The sequence below is a fragment of the Excalfactoria chinensis genome, chromosome 3 (assembly GCF_039878825.1).
Source record: "Excalfactoria chinensis isolate bCotChi1 chromosome 3, bCotChi1.hap2, whole genome shotgun sequence".
Lineage (NCBI taxonomy): Eukaryota > Metazoa > Chordata > Aves > Galliformes > Phasianidae > Excalfactoria > Excalfactoria chinensis.
The window spans coordinates 100,967,520-100,983,814 of NC_092827.1; the positions used below are offsets into that span (position 1 = coordinate 100,967,520).

The 16,295-nt window shown below is 43.3% G+C and overlaps 1 protein-coding gene across 1 annotated transcript in view; it reads right to left on the reverse strand.

Moving 5' to 3' along the window:
- RIN2 (Ras and Rab interactor 2) overlaps nt 1–16,295 on the reverse strand; it is a 59,916-nt gene that overhangs the window by 25,948 nt on the left and 17,673 nt on the right. The window contains exons 3-4 of the mRNA XM_072332971.1: nt 10,646–10,738; nt 2,637–2,731 (exon numbers count right to left, since the gene is read on the reverse strand). Coding sequence (XP_072189072.1) covers nt 2,637–2,731; nt 10,646–10,702 — 152 coding nt within the window. The 5' untranslated portion in view covers nt 10,703–10,738. The remainder of the gene's footprint in view (nt 1–2,636; nt 2,732–10,645; nt 10,739–16,295) is intronic.

Genomic DNA, 16,295 nt, shown 5'->3' on the forward strand with positions numbered 1-16,295 from the left:
TCCCTAACGTGCTCATTACCAGGATGAAAGGGTTTGTGCATAGACAGGGGGTGGTCAGGGTCAGAGACCGGGTTAGATACAACAATAAAGATCATGAGTTACACTTGCTCAGCAGAGGAGCTTAACAAGCATTGCTGCCAGCCCTGCCAAGGTGGAAAGGTTTGGAGGCCAAGCTGTGCTGTGAAGGTTCATTACTCTCCCATCCCAATGTTGCACAGCAATGAGGAAAATTTTGCCTGTTTCCACCCCAGTCATGAGGGCAAAGAGAACAGCAGTAGACAGATGAAGAGAACCATCCTAAAACTGCAAAGAGAACCTTGATCCAGCTACCAGTGTGACTCCTGACTGCAACTGTCTGGATGTCTGTACATGCTGCAGTCTATCAGGGTTTAATTTCACCAGCCGAATCATAGCGAGCATTAGCTGGGAGAGGGCACTAAGCCTCTGAGGACTATCTCCCATGCCTCAATAGCTGGATTGTCATGTCCTTCTGCATCCTGTTACAGCTGAAGGGATGGGACACGGCTGCTAAGGAAAAGGTTGCTGAATGCCTACATACCTGTTAATGATAGCAACAACAATACCTGTCGACACTGAAAAGAGACCAACACAGAGTTACAAAGATGAGCAAGGGACTGCAGCATCTCCCCTATGAGGAGAGGATGAGAGAGCTGGGACTTTATCCTAGAAAAAAGGATGCTCAGGAGATCTCATTAACATCCATATAAACCCAAATGGAGGGTGCAGTGAACATGGAGCCAGGCTCTGCTCAGTGGTGCCTAATCACGGCAAGAGGCAATGGGTACAAACAGGAACACAGGAGACTCTCGGTATTGCTTGCTCTCTTACTTGTGTCACAGGCATCAAAAGAGAAGGCATCTTCAAAGTATCACCGGGGGGGCCCTACCTCAGGAAGTCACCACACAGCTCACTGAAGCTGCAGACATGAGGCTTCATGGACCTATTCTTTGTGTACTTATTCCTCTGAACACAATCAAGACATTGCACAAACCTGCCTTTCCAGTGCTATCCCAGTTGTGTATGGATATAAGCAAAGGTAAAATATGAGCAAGAACAATGCACGTTCCTTCTGGGCCAAATTTCTCCAGATGCAAATGCAAAATCCAGATTCCAACTTCTGAACTGCAGCGTACACAATCACAAAAGCATCTTACATCAATTACAATGTTATAAAATAACTACAAAGTTATTACAGCAAACATGGTTTTCAATAAGCACTCCGGAAAGCCTTGCATGAAATGACTGCAATTTGCTCCATAGCAATACACAACCAGAAGTTATCAGTTGTTATATAATTCACACCTACTTTTTTCCTTCTGCAGAAGCCCACAGCTCAGATTTATGTAGCAATCTAAAGAATGATCTCAGTTGATTTACCCAGACCTCGTATTTTACGTTACCTTAAACAGCTAACAGAAAATGGTATTTCTTTAAAGTTTGTTTCCTGTTTGACTTCTGTTTCAGTGGGAAACTTAGTTCAATTAAGCCTTCATGGAAAGCTTCAATTTCTGAGGTTAGCTTTACTAGCATTTTTAATCAAAGCACATTTTGCACTCAAAACTTTCATTAAAAAAAAACCTGTTAAAAATTACTAGCAAAATAGAAGAATGTAGTTGATAATGAATCTTAGTCTTTCACGTATATGGTGCATTCAAGGATGCACGCAGCTCTAAAACTGAAAATTAGCTAATCATCACTGAAATTAATTAGCTGAATTCAATGAAATGAAGAAAGTACCCTTTCTGCCTCTGTGAAAGAACCATGCTGTCAAAAGCTTTACAACTTGAATAATGTGCAACCAAAGCCACGTGGAAGGACTTCAATTAACTCAGCTGTCTGTTCTTCACCACTCAGGAAACAAAGATGCTGCTCAATGTTTTAGGTAACATGAATAATTTCAACATAATGCAGTAAGGTTTTAGCACGTTTCAAGAGTATTTATAGAAACAATAGGAAAAAAGTTTAAAAACCCATGGATGTAATTCTAAACATCTAACCTTTACCCATTTTGTGAAGCAAAGTCCACCACTGTGTTACAAGATGCATCTCCCGTTATTTTAAAGCTTACAAAAATGCACTGATTTAACTTATTAAAAACAAACAAACAAACATGAAAGATGAAAATAAATGAGCTAAAAATCCACATCCCACTGAAGTGTCAGCTTATAGCAATCTATTTTACTTACTAACCAGAGAACATAAATAAATTGCAGCATTGTGAGTTGAATCTTCAAAAATCCATCTGGAGCAACAGCCACTGTTAATCTGTACAGTGTGAAAGTAAAGCTCGTTGCCATAAGAAATGGGAACAACACCAGTAGCTTCCTCCTTTGACCATTCATCTGCATGGCACGCTTGCCTCAAGAAAGCAGAAGTGAAGCTCAGCTGATTTATTAAAGATATTAAGGAAAACCCAGAACAATCTCTGGGCATTTCTTCTGCACAAAGGCAAATTCCTTTAACGAAAAGCAAGGTAATCTCCACGCTTTGTTTCCAGGATGGAACGTGCCAAGAAGGAAAGCAGAAGGTTATAAGGCACCCAAGAGAACAGCACAACGAAAACATTCCTGTCACAGCACACCATCAGAAACTATGAGAATAAGCATTTTAATCACCTTCGCAAATCTGCAGGCTCATCTTCCACTGTGACATCTGTCTGAACCATCTCCTGTTTCAGTTCTCCGATTTCTGAGGCAATTGTGTCAATGAGCTAGAAAGGGACAAAAACAGTATGACGTCAAGCAAGTGGAAGAGGCGTGGAAAAGAAGCCTGGGTAAGCTTAGTCACCACAGATTACAAACTTCTTTTTTTTGTTGTTTAATCACATCCTATTTGAACTTCCCCTAGCAAAGGAAAAAGGGTTGGAAACAATCATTCTTGAAGGAAGTATCATTCCTGTGTTGTTGCTTTTTTTTTTCCTGTATAAAATTTTCCAGGCTGGTCAGTCTTGTTGTTTGTTTTCTTTTTCTTTAAAGCATTTTTGAATTGTAGCCTCCACAATCAGATTACACAACAGCCTAAATAGTAAGTCATCTGATCAATTGTAGCAGCAACTGAAAGCAATTTGATTTCTCGGATAAACAGAAAAGATTCAGAAGAGTTCCAACCATTAGTTATTTCAGAAGAAACTCTAAGTTACCATTACAGTATTTTGGCAGGTGAAAAGTAACAAAGCCATAAGCAAATGGGAGCTGCTTTCCACATTAGGCATTGGACTGAACTCAAACAGAGAACTACATCATAACACTTCAGTGCAGATGGAACACAAACCTAGAACACGAAACTCATTTTAAAGTAGGTAAAATTAGCATTTAGGCTGCATATTGAGAACTGTAGCACTAGCTGGCCATATGCCTGGGAGGTGTTTTGGTGGGAACACAGCAGAAATCAACTATGAAGTACACAAGGCTTGCTGTCTTGGACATTCTTTGCAGCAACTGCATCAGGTCTGCCTGATAGGCAGCACACTGTAACATACATAAATATTCTGGCTGATGGAGCAAATCCAGCTTTCCAACCCAGCTAAAACAGCCTGTCTCATCATCTAAAACATCCAGGCATCTCAGCCACATGAGGCAGCTCTGCATAGCAGCATTTTCAAAGACTTCTCATTATTAAGCAAAACCTCAGAAATTCATGCCCTTCTTTAGTGTACAACTTCACCTACTAGTCTTCCAGCTGCTGCTCTTCAAGCAGCCTGAGTGACTGCAGCAAGACGTGAGATGTGCCCTCCTGCCCACAAGGAGCAGCAGACAGAGGAACCTGCACCATGCTGACAGGTTGGGCTTTACCACAGCATTCTGCTTCATCCACAAATTCAGCTCAACTGTAACTTAATTCAACATGCAGAAGCAGATTAGAAGTCTCAAAAGACAGAAGAAAAATGCTTATCTTCTAAGCTGTGATTAATAGTAGAAGAACCAGCTCTACAAGGTCTAAATCTTCCAAGAGCATCCTGCTGCAGTCTCTTGTCGCAGTAATCATTCTGGAAGGGACCTTAAAGTTCACTAAGTTCCAGCTTGGAAAAGGACTCAAAGCCCCCCCCAGCCCCAAACTCTGCCCTGGGCTGGCTGACCCCCACCAGCTCAGGCTGCCCAAAGCCCATCCAACCATCCGGGGAACTACAGGCCTGTCAACCTGACATTGGTACCAGGGAAAGTTACAGAGCAAATCATTTTGGGTGAGATCACACAGCACATGCGTGGTGTCCAGGGGATCAGGCCCAGCCAGCATGGGTTCATGAAGGGCAGGTCACATTCTTGACCAACCTCATCTTCTACAACTGGGTGACCAGACTGGCAGACAAGGGAAAGGCTGTTGATGTAGACTACCTAGACTTCAGCAAAACCTTTGACACGGTCTCTCACAGTATTCTCCTGGGGAAACTGGCTGCCCACGGCCTGGACAGGTACACCTCCTTTGGGTAAGGAACTGGCTAGAGGGTGGTGGTTAGTGGAGTTAAGTCCAGCTGGCAACCTGTTACAAGTGGTGTCCCCCAGGGGTCGGTACTGGGACACATCTTGTTTAATATCTTTACTGATGACCTAGATGGGGGGATTGATGTACCCTCAGAAAGTTTGCAGATGACACCAAGTTGGGAGGTGGTGTTGATCTGCCTGAGGATAGGGAGGCCCTTCAGAGGGATCTAGAGAAGCTGGATCACTGGCTGGTGTGAATGGGATGAGGTTCAATAAGGCCAAGTGCCGGGTCCTGCACTTTGGCCACATGCAGTGATATAGGCTTGGGGCTGAGTGGCTGGATGACTGTGAAGAGGAAAGGGACCTGGGAGTGTTAGTTGATGCTTGGCTGAACATGAGCTGACAGTGTGCCCAGGTGGCCAAGAGGGCCAACAGCATCCTGGCCTGTATAAGAAATAGTGCGGCCAGCAGGAGCAGGGAGGTAATCATCCCCCTGTACTCAACACTGCTGAGGCCCCATCTCAAGTACTGTGTTCAGTTTTGGACTCCTCACTACAAGAAAGACATTGAGGCCCCGGAATGTGCCCAGAGAAGGGCAGTGAAACTGGTGAGGGGTCTGGAGCACAAGTCTTATGAGGAGTGTCTCAGGGAGCTGGGATTGTTTAGCCTGGAGAAGAGAAGGCTCAGGGGGAGACCTCACTGCATCTACAACTTCCTGAAGGGAGGCTGTGATGAGGAGGGGTTTGGCCTCTTCTCCCAGGCAACAAACAGGATCCGAGGAAATGACCGCAAGTTGTATCAGAGGAGGTTTAGATTAGACATAAGAAAAAACTTTTTCTCTCAGAGTGTGGTCAGGTGCTGGAATGGCTGCTCAGGGAGGTGGTGGAGTCTCTGTCCCTGGCATTTTTCAAGAGGCATCTGGATGAACTGACAGAATGGCATCGACGTGGAAGTGTGGATGAAGCCAAGGGTTGAGCTGAATTCCTCCATGCAGAAAAAATGGCACCACTGACATTCCTTGATGCTTGCTGAACACTGACGGAGGTGAAAATGCACAGCTAATGGTGGTGACTATGTTCAAAAGTAGTGTTTTGTAGCTGGGAATCTGCTCTATCCAATAATGTTATTGTGCTCTTTGTATCTTTTGCACATCCTATGGAAATAAATAGGAGGCATTGGAGTGACCCATGTGGATGAGATCCGAGCCTTAAATATCTGCCTGCAACAGATTTCTTCAGAACTCTGAAATACTCCCTTGCTATGCTGCAGAAGGATGAAGCTTTTTATAAAAGGAAATGCATCTTAAAGCACACTATCAGTCCAGGTGGTACACAAACAATTAAGCAGAACTAAAATCAAGCAGAACTTAAATAATATGCTAACTAGCTACTCTCACGTCTATTTTTTTCCTTTTTTATTACTGACAAGGCACTGCTCTGTAAGTTGAAAAGAAATAGTACCATCACTGTAAACCCAAACAATGACTCAGACAGTATGAGTTCACATAGTATCACAGTAAGATATTCCCTAACCAAACCTATCCTAAACATTAGATTGCCACAAATACCCATGCACTAACTGTTTACGTTCCTAAAATCCATGAATGAAATAATGACATGCAAGCATCTTAAAACCACAATGTTTCCTTTCATCAAGCATCAAGCAATGCTTATTGTCAGCTGATTCTTCATTCAGCAAGACTGATCCCAGCTTTTAGAAATTGGCAGCAGCAACAATGTAATTTCCATATACTGACCACAAACATAACTCACCATAGCTTTTCAGTCTTCTTTCAGCATCTCATACATCTCAATTTTTCATCCCCCAGGATGTCTCGTAAACAGCAAAAATCAGAGCATGCTCTGAACTGCAATATATTCATTAGAAGCAATGCACTCTTGAAGCGCAACAGTCTAAGGGTGATACACATTACTGTTGTGCATCTCAGAAAGCACAGGATGACAAGAAGGAGAAACAGAATAGAGCCCAGCATAGCTACAAAGCTGTTTTACTCATTCAACTCCTGAAGACTCTCCCCGCATGAAGAGGAAACCACCTCTTGTCTTTATTGAAGTGTAAAAAAGCTTGTAAATAGCATTAATGAAGCCACAGTCTTTCTTAGAGCACATTAAAGGAGCCAAGGCAGCCACTGCAGAATGTTTCCAAGCTCCACACCCTACAATAGCTAAGGAGCAAAAGGTAAGATCAGTGTTTCTAATCTGGGAAGAGAGCATGAGCTGAAGGCAACACAATATCAGGACAAACGAGCCCTAGCACTTACCTCCTTCCTGCCAGCCTCTCATTCTTCATTTTTCCTGGAGGCCTGTATCCTCTTGGCATGTCATCTTTTACTTCCTGTTTTGCTAAGCTGAGTGTAGCAGCCCTCCACACTCACCCTGTGTAATGAGGTGGCGAAGTGCCAGCAATGAGCCAAAAGGGGGATGCTATTTCTGGACTCCCCCATACCTCTATATACATCTCCACACTCTGCTATGTGGCTGCAATTTTAGTTATTTTGCACAGGGAAGTATTAATTTTCAAACCACTAACACTATTCACCACCTTATTTATCCATACCAACAAAGTTTCAACTGATACTTGGTCTGGGGGAGAGAAAAGCTTCAATGCTGTAAAACTTCAGATGCCAGTTCAGTTCAGTTTGACAACTGGATAACGTTTTGATAAGAAGGAAGTCAGTAAAAATAATGCTTGTCAGAGACACAGTCTGTGGTAAAACAAGGAACAGAACATCTCTGTGGCCATTAGCAAGCTTTTCAGGCCCAGAATTGACCAGCTTAACTCCATCCCCACTTCCCTTTTACAACTTTTTGTTTCAACCTTCATCAGTTGTGAGTACTAGGTATAAAGACTTGGGAGAATTTACACTATAAACACACAATCTGTCGCTCTGTAAGATGGGAATAGTGCTTTCCTGGTGTACTAACAGCTGAGGGGATGATCATGAGAAAAATAAGAGATGGTTGCAAACTACAGCAAGTGGAATTATTTCAGAACCAAACAGAAAAGGAAAGCTGGGAGTTTCTCCACTAGTTGTTGCCAGTGACCAGGTCTTCTGAACACAGATACACAAAGTAAATGCAGTCACAAAATAGCTGGGGTTAGAATGGACCCTTAAGATCATCTAGTTCCAAGCCCACTGCTGTAGGCAGGGCTGCCTCCCACTAGGCCAGGTTGCTCACAGCCCCATCCAGCCTGGCCTTGAAAAATCTGATGTGCCAAGTGTTTTCTTCCCTCACTCACCTGACTGCAGCAAATGTACACATTCTCATCATTTTACATGCACAAGAAAGGAAAAGGAGGATAAGGCAATATGACTGTACACACACAGTCAGAGGTGTACCCTGGGTATAATGCTGCCTGCCTGCCTTCCCAGCTTCACATCATGGGTTTAGAACAGCGAACACATAGTACAATTTCCCAGAGATGATGAGACCTCTGAAAAGGCAACTCTGAGGCAGCTTTTACTGTCATTATTGTTCAGGCCATTGCCTTACCAGGCTGTCTTCAGCAAAAATTAATCCAGCCTTAGCCTCTCAATTCATGCTGTTTCAGCAGCCTGGCATCTTCTCATTGATCTGGTATATTGCTTTCCCAACATTTTGGGTAACTACACGCATGGTGAACAGGAGGTACACAAGATAGCTATTCCAACACTGATTTTCTAACCCAGAGTTATTTACACAAGGAGGTATCAATGCACCACAGAAAATTATTTGGAGATTTGCTTACGGTCCCCACTGACATCATTCTTCCTTCAGCGCATGCTTAAGTGACAACCTAGAAACATTCTTCCTAGCTGAGACCATTTCTTGCGATGATTTGGAAGTACAACTGCTCACTGAAAAATCACTCAGCAAAACTGAGAAGCAGCTCCTGTCCCCAGATGACTCCTGTTTCTTGCTGACTGCACAGAACTGAGTGAGCAAAAGAGGAAAACACACTCTTGTTGCAGTTTTTCTCATTAGTTTCCTAAAGATTGGCCTGGTAAGGTTGACTTGAGATAAGGAAAACGTGGATCAAACAAAACAAACATTTTGTTGCATATGTGTCACCACAACAGGACAATGAAGGCACTAACATAGCAGTGGTGGTGATTACAGCTCTTTGCACTGAGATTACTGGCTGCCACAACCATGGTTCCCCTGTTCTAGTAGCATACTGTTGATTTTGCTCTACTTGCTAGAACTGGCCCCAACCATTAGTTTGGTTCAAGCAGCAAGAGAAAGGCACTTCTGTCTCTGAGGAACACAGGGAATGGAAACAGCAACACCTGTAAGAGGGGGGAAACACACCCAGCGAGGAGAGCATGGGGCACTGGGAGCAACAGGCAATGGGAATTCAGAACACACAGCAATATGGCAACAGCTTCTCACTACTCAAAGCTTTTCATCACATTTGTTGAAACACTAAAAGGAATGCAGTATGCCTTAATGTAGGCTGAGACAGCAGCACACATCAGCACCTTTCCATGGAAGCTACAAGCAGGCAACACACATTCTATACAGAGATCAACTGTGACAAGTGAATTCAGCGTGCAGGAGCACCTGTAGCTTTATGATAGAGCCAAAAGCAGTGAAACTTTAGACAGTATGGCAGCCAGTGTGACCCTACCATTATGCAAGCAGGAGAATTCTAGTGCAGAACACACAAGTTCAAATGTGTTGCGTTTAACCCTGATCCCAAGCCAATCTGGGTGAACCAAGACTCTCTTCCTTGTGTCAGAAAAACATGCACGTTTGACTAGCTAACAGCAGGACACTGCCAGCATGCTTCACACTGCACAGTTTGGATGGCATCCTCCCTGACCTGCTCTCTAGGAGTACATGGTGTTCAGCTGTATCCACACAGCGCAGGTGAAACTTTTGTTAACTCCACAGGAGATCAACTTAGTCTTTTTCTCTGGAAGGAAATCTTACCTTTCTCTGCAACTAACTCCTGCATTGCCACCAGACCTCCCATATTATACATACATAAAATAGTTTCTCACGGAGTGTTCAAGGTCCCATTTTCCAGCAATAACAAGGTTAAAAATAAGATATTAACATCCAGGGGAAAAAAACACACTTCTGAAGAGCTCCAGGGAGCATGTCAAGGACAGATTCTGCTTCAGTGGAGGATTCTACTTTCCTGAGCACCACCTCAAATTCAGAGAGGACATGCCCATGCCCTCTGGTGTTTCCCAGGGGCACTGGGAAAGGAGTGTGCATACTGCATTCTTTCCTTCCAGGATCACTTCATACATTCCCAGGCTTTAGCTCTATTCCACAATGAAAAGGAACTGGGGGGGGAGACAGAAGGACTCTTCCCTGAAACTTTCTCACTGGAATATGTTGTAGTAGGCACGCTGTAAGCCACGACACCTCAAAACAGTTTCCAGAACACTGAAACAATATGCACTTATTTCTGTTTTCTCTCTATTGATACAACATCAAGGCCAGAACAGAACTAACTCACAGTGCCTGTGTCACATAGGAAAACCAGGCTGCGTCTCTTAAAGGATCAGATTCCCTTTAAGTATGTAGACATCTGAAGACAACAATATGGTATTGGATTTTTGAGAGTACAGTGGTGAGCCACTTGCCAGTTCCTTGTTCAGTGCAAACAAGATGCACTTCAGCTTTAAAAAACAAACCAGCAACAACTAAAAAAAACACACTGAGAATGCAAAGATTGCAGTTGTCCACGTTCACACTATACACAAGGAACCTCACCAATTTTTCTTACAGTCAAATAGGCTGTGAAATGAAATTGATTTTTATTCCAATACTGGAAATGAAACTACACATCAAGCTATTCTACACCAAATGTTCAGTTGAGCATATGGGAAAACACCACACTGGGTGGTACTCTAACCGCAAACAATACCTGTAACAAGAGCTCCTCAGTGAAATGCTTCCTGTTTTACAGAAGAGGTTCACTACGTATCACTGACTGTACTGCACAATCTGCAGCACTAGTTTCACATAAAGCCATGTACTTTACATTTTATATTGGTCTGTTAAAAGTCTCAGACAGTGAAGAACAATGCAAACTAAGGTAAGTTCTGTCAGGAAAAGTGATGTCTGTCTTCATTTTATTCATCGAAGAGATTAAGACATTTTACTGCAACCTAGAAAATAAGCAACCTTATTGCTTCCAACCAAATGCACCCCCTCCTACTGGAATAAATTCAATATCCTATTTACCTTAAAGAAACTTCCTCTTTTGTCCCGGCAATGAGCTTTCATCGTCAAAGACGACATCGTCCCTGGGAAGACTCCAGTGAATGCCTTGAACTCCTAGAAGCAGAGACATTTTTAACGGTTAGTCCAGTCTGAAGGAAATTCCTTCTTACACCACAGAAAGGATCACAGCAAATCTTCTGCCAAAACCCTTTCTGTCAGCAACAGTGCCAGGGCCCTTATATATCCTTTTCATCTCTTATAGTTCCATGAATTGCTTCAAAAAAGACAAAGCTATTTGAAGCTTCACGTTTCTTTCCTCTCTTCACAGCTGATCCTGTAGTTCTGAATAGACTGCAATGTGCTCATTAAAGAAGAATGCTAAAACATAACGATTGCTTTGTTTGTTTGCCCGACCTCAGCCTGAAGCACAAACAGAACAAGATAATAGATGTGAATACGACCCACTCTCAAGTACTGAAGTATTAGCAGGGCTGGAAAGGAAGAAAATATCACCTAATGGAGAGAAAAGACTTCATGGTGAATTAGAAGAGCATCCCCCAAAACCCTGCCTGAGGTTATTAAAATGCAATTAAATCTGAGATTTCTGCCCAAAACAGAAGGTGCAGTTAGGAATAAGCTGTTTTCCCATTATGAAAAGGACCACAATGCTACGTGCAGGGTCACCAACCAGCAGACCAGGCTGCCCAGAGCCACATCCAGCCTGGCCTTGAATGCCTGCAGGGATGGGGCATCCACAGCCCCCTTGGGCAACCTGTTCCAGTGCGTCACCACTCTATGGGTGAAAAACATCCTCCTAAAAGAAGGTAAACATCAGGTAAACTGAATGTACGGTTTAATATCCTGAAGAATAATGTGATATGTAACCAGTCCATATACATGCATTCAGAAATGTCTGGATGACCTCCAATCAATTTGGAGAGTTTCTCTCAAGTCACAACTAATTCACACCCAGTAATGCATAAACGAGCTTCTCCATAATACAGGAGACAAGTTTCATGTCTATGAAATCTTTCTACTATTTTCAACAGTGAGCTTATAATTGCTGTTCAATATCCTGCTCTTACCCTCGCTTGCTTTCCAAGCTGAAGTTATTCTCTCAACGACAGCACCAAAATCAACTTCACAGGGAAGAGGATAACAGGTAGAGATTTCAAACAAGCTATACTATCACAGAGGTTAGAAGCAACTCCAAGAGATCAAGTCCACCCCCCTGCTAAAGAAAATACACTACAATAGGTCACACAGGTAGGCATCCAGATGACTCCTGATTTTCTCCATAGAAGAAAACTCCACCACCTCTCTGGACAGCCTGTTCCAGTGCTCCGTCAACCTCACTGTAAAGAAGTTCCACTGCAAATTTGAATGGAATTTCCCATGTTCAAATATTAGACATTACTCCTTGTCCTATTGCTACACACCATAGAGAAGAGCTTGGCCTTACCCATCGGCTCATCCATTATGAGCAAGATCATGTAGCTGTATTTGCAAATCTATTCTCAATCATTAGTAAAGCCCCATTTGCAAGAAACTATTTGAAAAGTGCCATAGAACGATCTCTAGGTCAGAAGAGAGAAGGCCTCAAACAAGAAAGCTGATTTTGTTTATGAGAGGTTTTGAGCCTCTGTGCTTTTCCACTGATGTTACTTATGCAATGTTATTACCATCTGTATGACCATAGCTGTGAGCCCCAGCCAAGCTCAAGGCCTTTCTCATCTCAGCTCTTTATAGAGTTGGTGAATTCATCCATTTCAGAAACTGACTCTACAGTCACATAAGTTGACATGTGTCTCCTTCATAGGCAGAAGGAGCCCTGAACTCCATGACAGCAATTTTGTCAGAGAATACCTTCACAAATCAGAAGTTAGACTGGGTAAAATCCACACGAGGGCATAAGAGAGAGCTCTCTGCCACTGCAGCAAGAAAACAAAAGAGGAAGCGCAGAGAATAACACAGTGTCATATTAACTCTCCCAACTAATCAGAAAACCACAGCCATTCTCTCAACAGTTTCAGGTCTTCTACAACCACCAAAGAAACCGTCCCCATAGCCTTCTCCCAGCCCAGAAGGTGCATCCAAAAACAGCTGCAGAGAAGCACACTTCTTGCCAGGAGGCTTCTCTACACAACGTTCTGCTTCTCACACCTCTGTGGATCCAGAGCATCCTGACACAGCACTGCCCTGAAGTTGTCTTCATTGGGCTTAGACAGTATGAGGAGACATCCCCTTGGTGTGATGAGAAAGCTGGGTGAAGAGCACCATGTGCCTGAGACACAAGTTTTCCTATGGTTTAAAAGTGGAGGCAGAATCTAAATAGATTTGCTTAGCCACTGCATTGATGAGCACTCAGAAACCCATCTGAAAATGTCATCAGGCCGCAGGAGCCACATCACAGTATGATCTACGTGACCTTTAGGCTAGCTGTTGGGACAGCAGCATTTTCTGCGTTTGTTTAAGCTGTCCGTGCTGCACTCGCTGAGCGATCTCTGCTGCTCCTCACTCCCAAGGGCAGCAGGTGGCCCCAAGGCCTGCTGGCTCCCTACCACAGAGCACTGCCTTCCTGCAGCTAATTCAGGATGAAGCTCACATGTCCCAACAAGGAGACAAGGCAGGGGAAAGGAATGACTTGCCTGCTTGGCTAATTCCTCGGAAATACAACACTATAAACAACATTTCTCTGGGAATGCTGATGCCCACACAAGCCTGTATAAGCCCTTTCATCTTTCGTGTCCTCCTTCTCCTGCTTTTCACTTACATGGGAATGCCAGAGCACCATTTGGGTGCCTGAAAGTAATTGAGCCTTCTGACTTGTCTAAACAGCTCCTACTTTGCTCCCTCACATGCAGTTTTATTTGGTATTTTATCCATGGTTGCACTTAACCTCTCTAGCTCCAATTGCCACTCAGGATCCTTTCCTTCTTTCAGCTACTCTGCTGCCCAGACATTGCTCACGGTTTAATTCTCTCAAACTTGCTTTTCCAAGACAACATATCCGATTTTCTTTAGCTGAAGTCACAGCAAAGATGAGGTCTATATTGCTCCCTGGAGCCAGAAAGAAAAGGTATCTGGGGAACTCCAAGTCCCCACCTGCCATAAAGTCATTAGGGCTGGAAAAGACCACTAAGACCATCTAGTCCCACCATCAACCCGTCATCACCATGCCCACTAATCACATCCCTCAGTGCCATTCCCAAATGCTCCCCCAACTTAGTTTCCTAACTGCACATTTGACCTCTGGGGCAACCCAACTAGATCCCACAGGGGAGGAGAATCCCTATTTGCATGCACTGACAGGAAAGGCTCTGGAATGCCATCACTGTCATCCTCTTCCTGTGCCAGACCCAAATTGAAAGAGCACCCACTGACTTTGCTTTCTCCTAGCCTACCTGTCTTAAGAAGCATGTCAGCAAACATCCTACATGAATACTGGAAGAACTTTCTCCCGTTACGTGCATGCTTATATCTGCTTTACATACATATCAGAAGTGGGTGGATCAGAGAACACAGGGGTATCAAAGCAGATTCCTCAGTCCATCATGGGCACTTTGTACATTTGTGTGCATGAGCTTACAACAGCCTGGAAGAGTTGGCCAAGTCATTTTACTCACAACAAAAAGAATGCAAGGGAACACTCTTTCTTAAATTTCACCTCAGTGTCCCGTTATGGTCCTAAAAAGTAACTTTTCATCAACAAGATGAAATCAAGATATCAAGATTTAAAATATCAACGGTCAGATAGTGCCAGAAGAATAACACTCACTCATAGCTGTCAGTGTAATCCCTTTTTCCACTTCCAGTAGCAGGGTAGAGACTGAAATATCAGTCCACCTACTATCTCACAACAGGAAGACTAGAAACAGGAAGCTAGGTATGGCCTATTACACAAGCACTTGACAGCCTACAGTGAATAGCACTCAAATTATAATAGCAATTAATAAATATATAGTATTAAAAAAAGTTAGGAATTAAGACAGGCGCAATTTCAGTGAAGCCATTTTCTGAGTTAAAAGATTCACATGTACACACATGTGACTCTTCCACCTATATGTGGAAGAATATTTCTAAATCACAGTCCTATGCCCGAGAATGCGGTAAGACAGATCTGCAGAACCTCAGCTGGCCAACAAATGTAGGCATCCTCACGCATTTTGCTTTCCTGTTCTCTTAGTGCATTTGTGCTTCCCCGCGGAGAGGGCTGCATTCATTTACGACCCACAAAGCTCTGGTTTGTCTAATTACTCTGACCTTATCTGGCTCTTGGCAAAATCAACCTTTTCCTTTTGAAAGTATTTCCTTTGAGAAGCTAACTGAAAGCCTTCTTCCAAGGACACACAGATATGTTGAGCACAGTATTGCTTTGAAAAATCTATCAAATAAGAGCCTCAGTCTAAAAGCTATCGCTGGTGCCAGGATTTTGCAGACCTCTCAACTCAAACATTGCATTGTGTTAGCACAGCTGTATCCACAAGCAAAAGAAGTGAAGGGATTATGCAAAAAGGATTCTAACTTCCATCATTCTTCTGACTGCAGAAAGGGGTTTCAGTCATTTCTTCTTTCAGATAGCGCAAGAGCACATTATTTGTGCTCGTATGAAACAAACGGTGCATACAGAGAAAATGACAAGTCAGTACTCACTACTCACGCAGCGTCATTTTTCATCTCGTCATTTAATTAAAGTGGCATGGAGAAAAAAAACAACAGAAATAACAAACACCCCCTGATAAACCTTTTGTTTCTGCCCATAATGAACATAAAAATAAAAATCATCACCATACACGTATCACAGAATCATGGAATGCCTGGGTTAAAAAGGACCACAGTGCTCATCTTGTCTCAACCCCCTGCTATGCGCAGGGTCACCAGCCATAAGACCAGACTGCCCAGAGCCACATCCAGCCTGGCCTTGAATGCCTCCAGGGATGGGGCATCAACAACCTCCTTGGGCAACCTGTACCAGTACTCCAAACTTCCTCCTAATATCTAATCTAAACCTCCCCTGTCTCAGTTTAGAACCATTCCCCCTTGTCCTACCACTACCCACCCTCATAAACAGCTGTAAAGAAGACACGTAGGCAGAAGGGCTATGAGTGACCTCTTGCAGTACTTTCCAGGAAGCAATGCTCTGTGAGTAACCAAAGAGGAAGCAGAAGTACACAACACTCTCACCACCAGCGAATGATGCTTACAGCTCTGCAAACCTGCATCTCACAAAGCACTTTGCAAAATTCAAAGCACAGTACCTCCAATGAATATTCTTATCTTGATTGAAGTTGTACACCATAATAGATTGGTTTAAAGAAGTTACAACTGTTCCCTTGAAGAAATACATGAAGTAATTGTATGAACGAAGCAGAATGAAATGATCTACAAACATTTTAGTCTGTGAAATAAGGTTAATTCACATCACAACTGCTGACATATTATTGCTCGTCTCAGGCAATTAACAGTACAGGGCAATTGCATTATAAAAAGCAGCTTCCTCAGCAGGGCTGCCTTGCCTTTGGCTATGTTTTGTTCAAGATCCATACCAGGACAGGCACTCAGATAGTTTACATACACAACAAGAATTACAGAAGAGCAGCCAAGTCACGGACTTCACTGTGGCTGTCTCACTATGCTATAAGCCAGTAAGTATCAGCAACTGCTTAAGGAA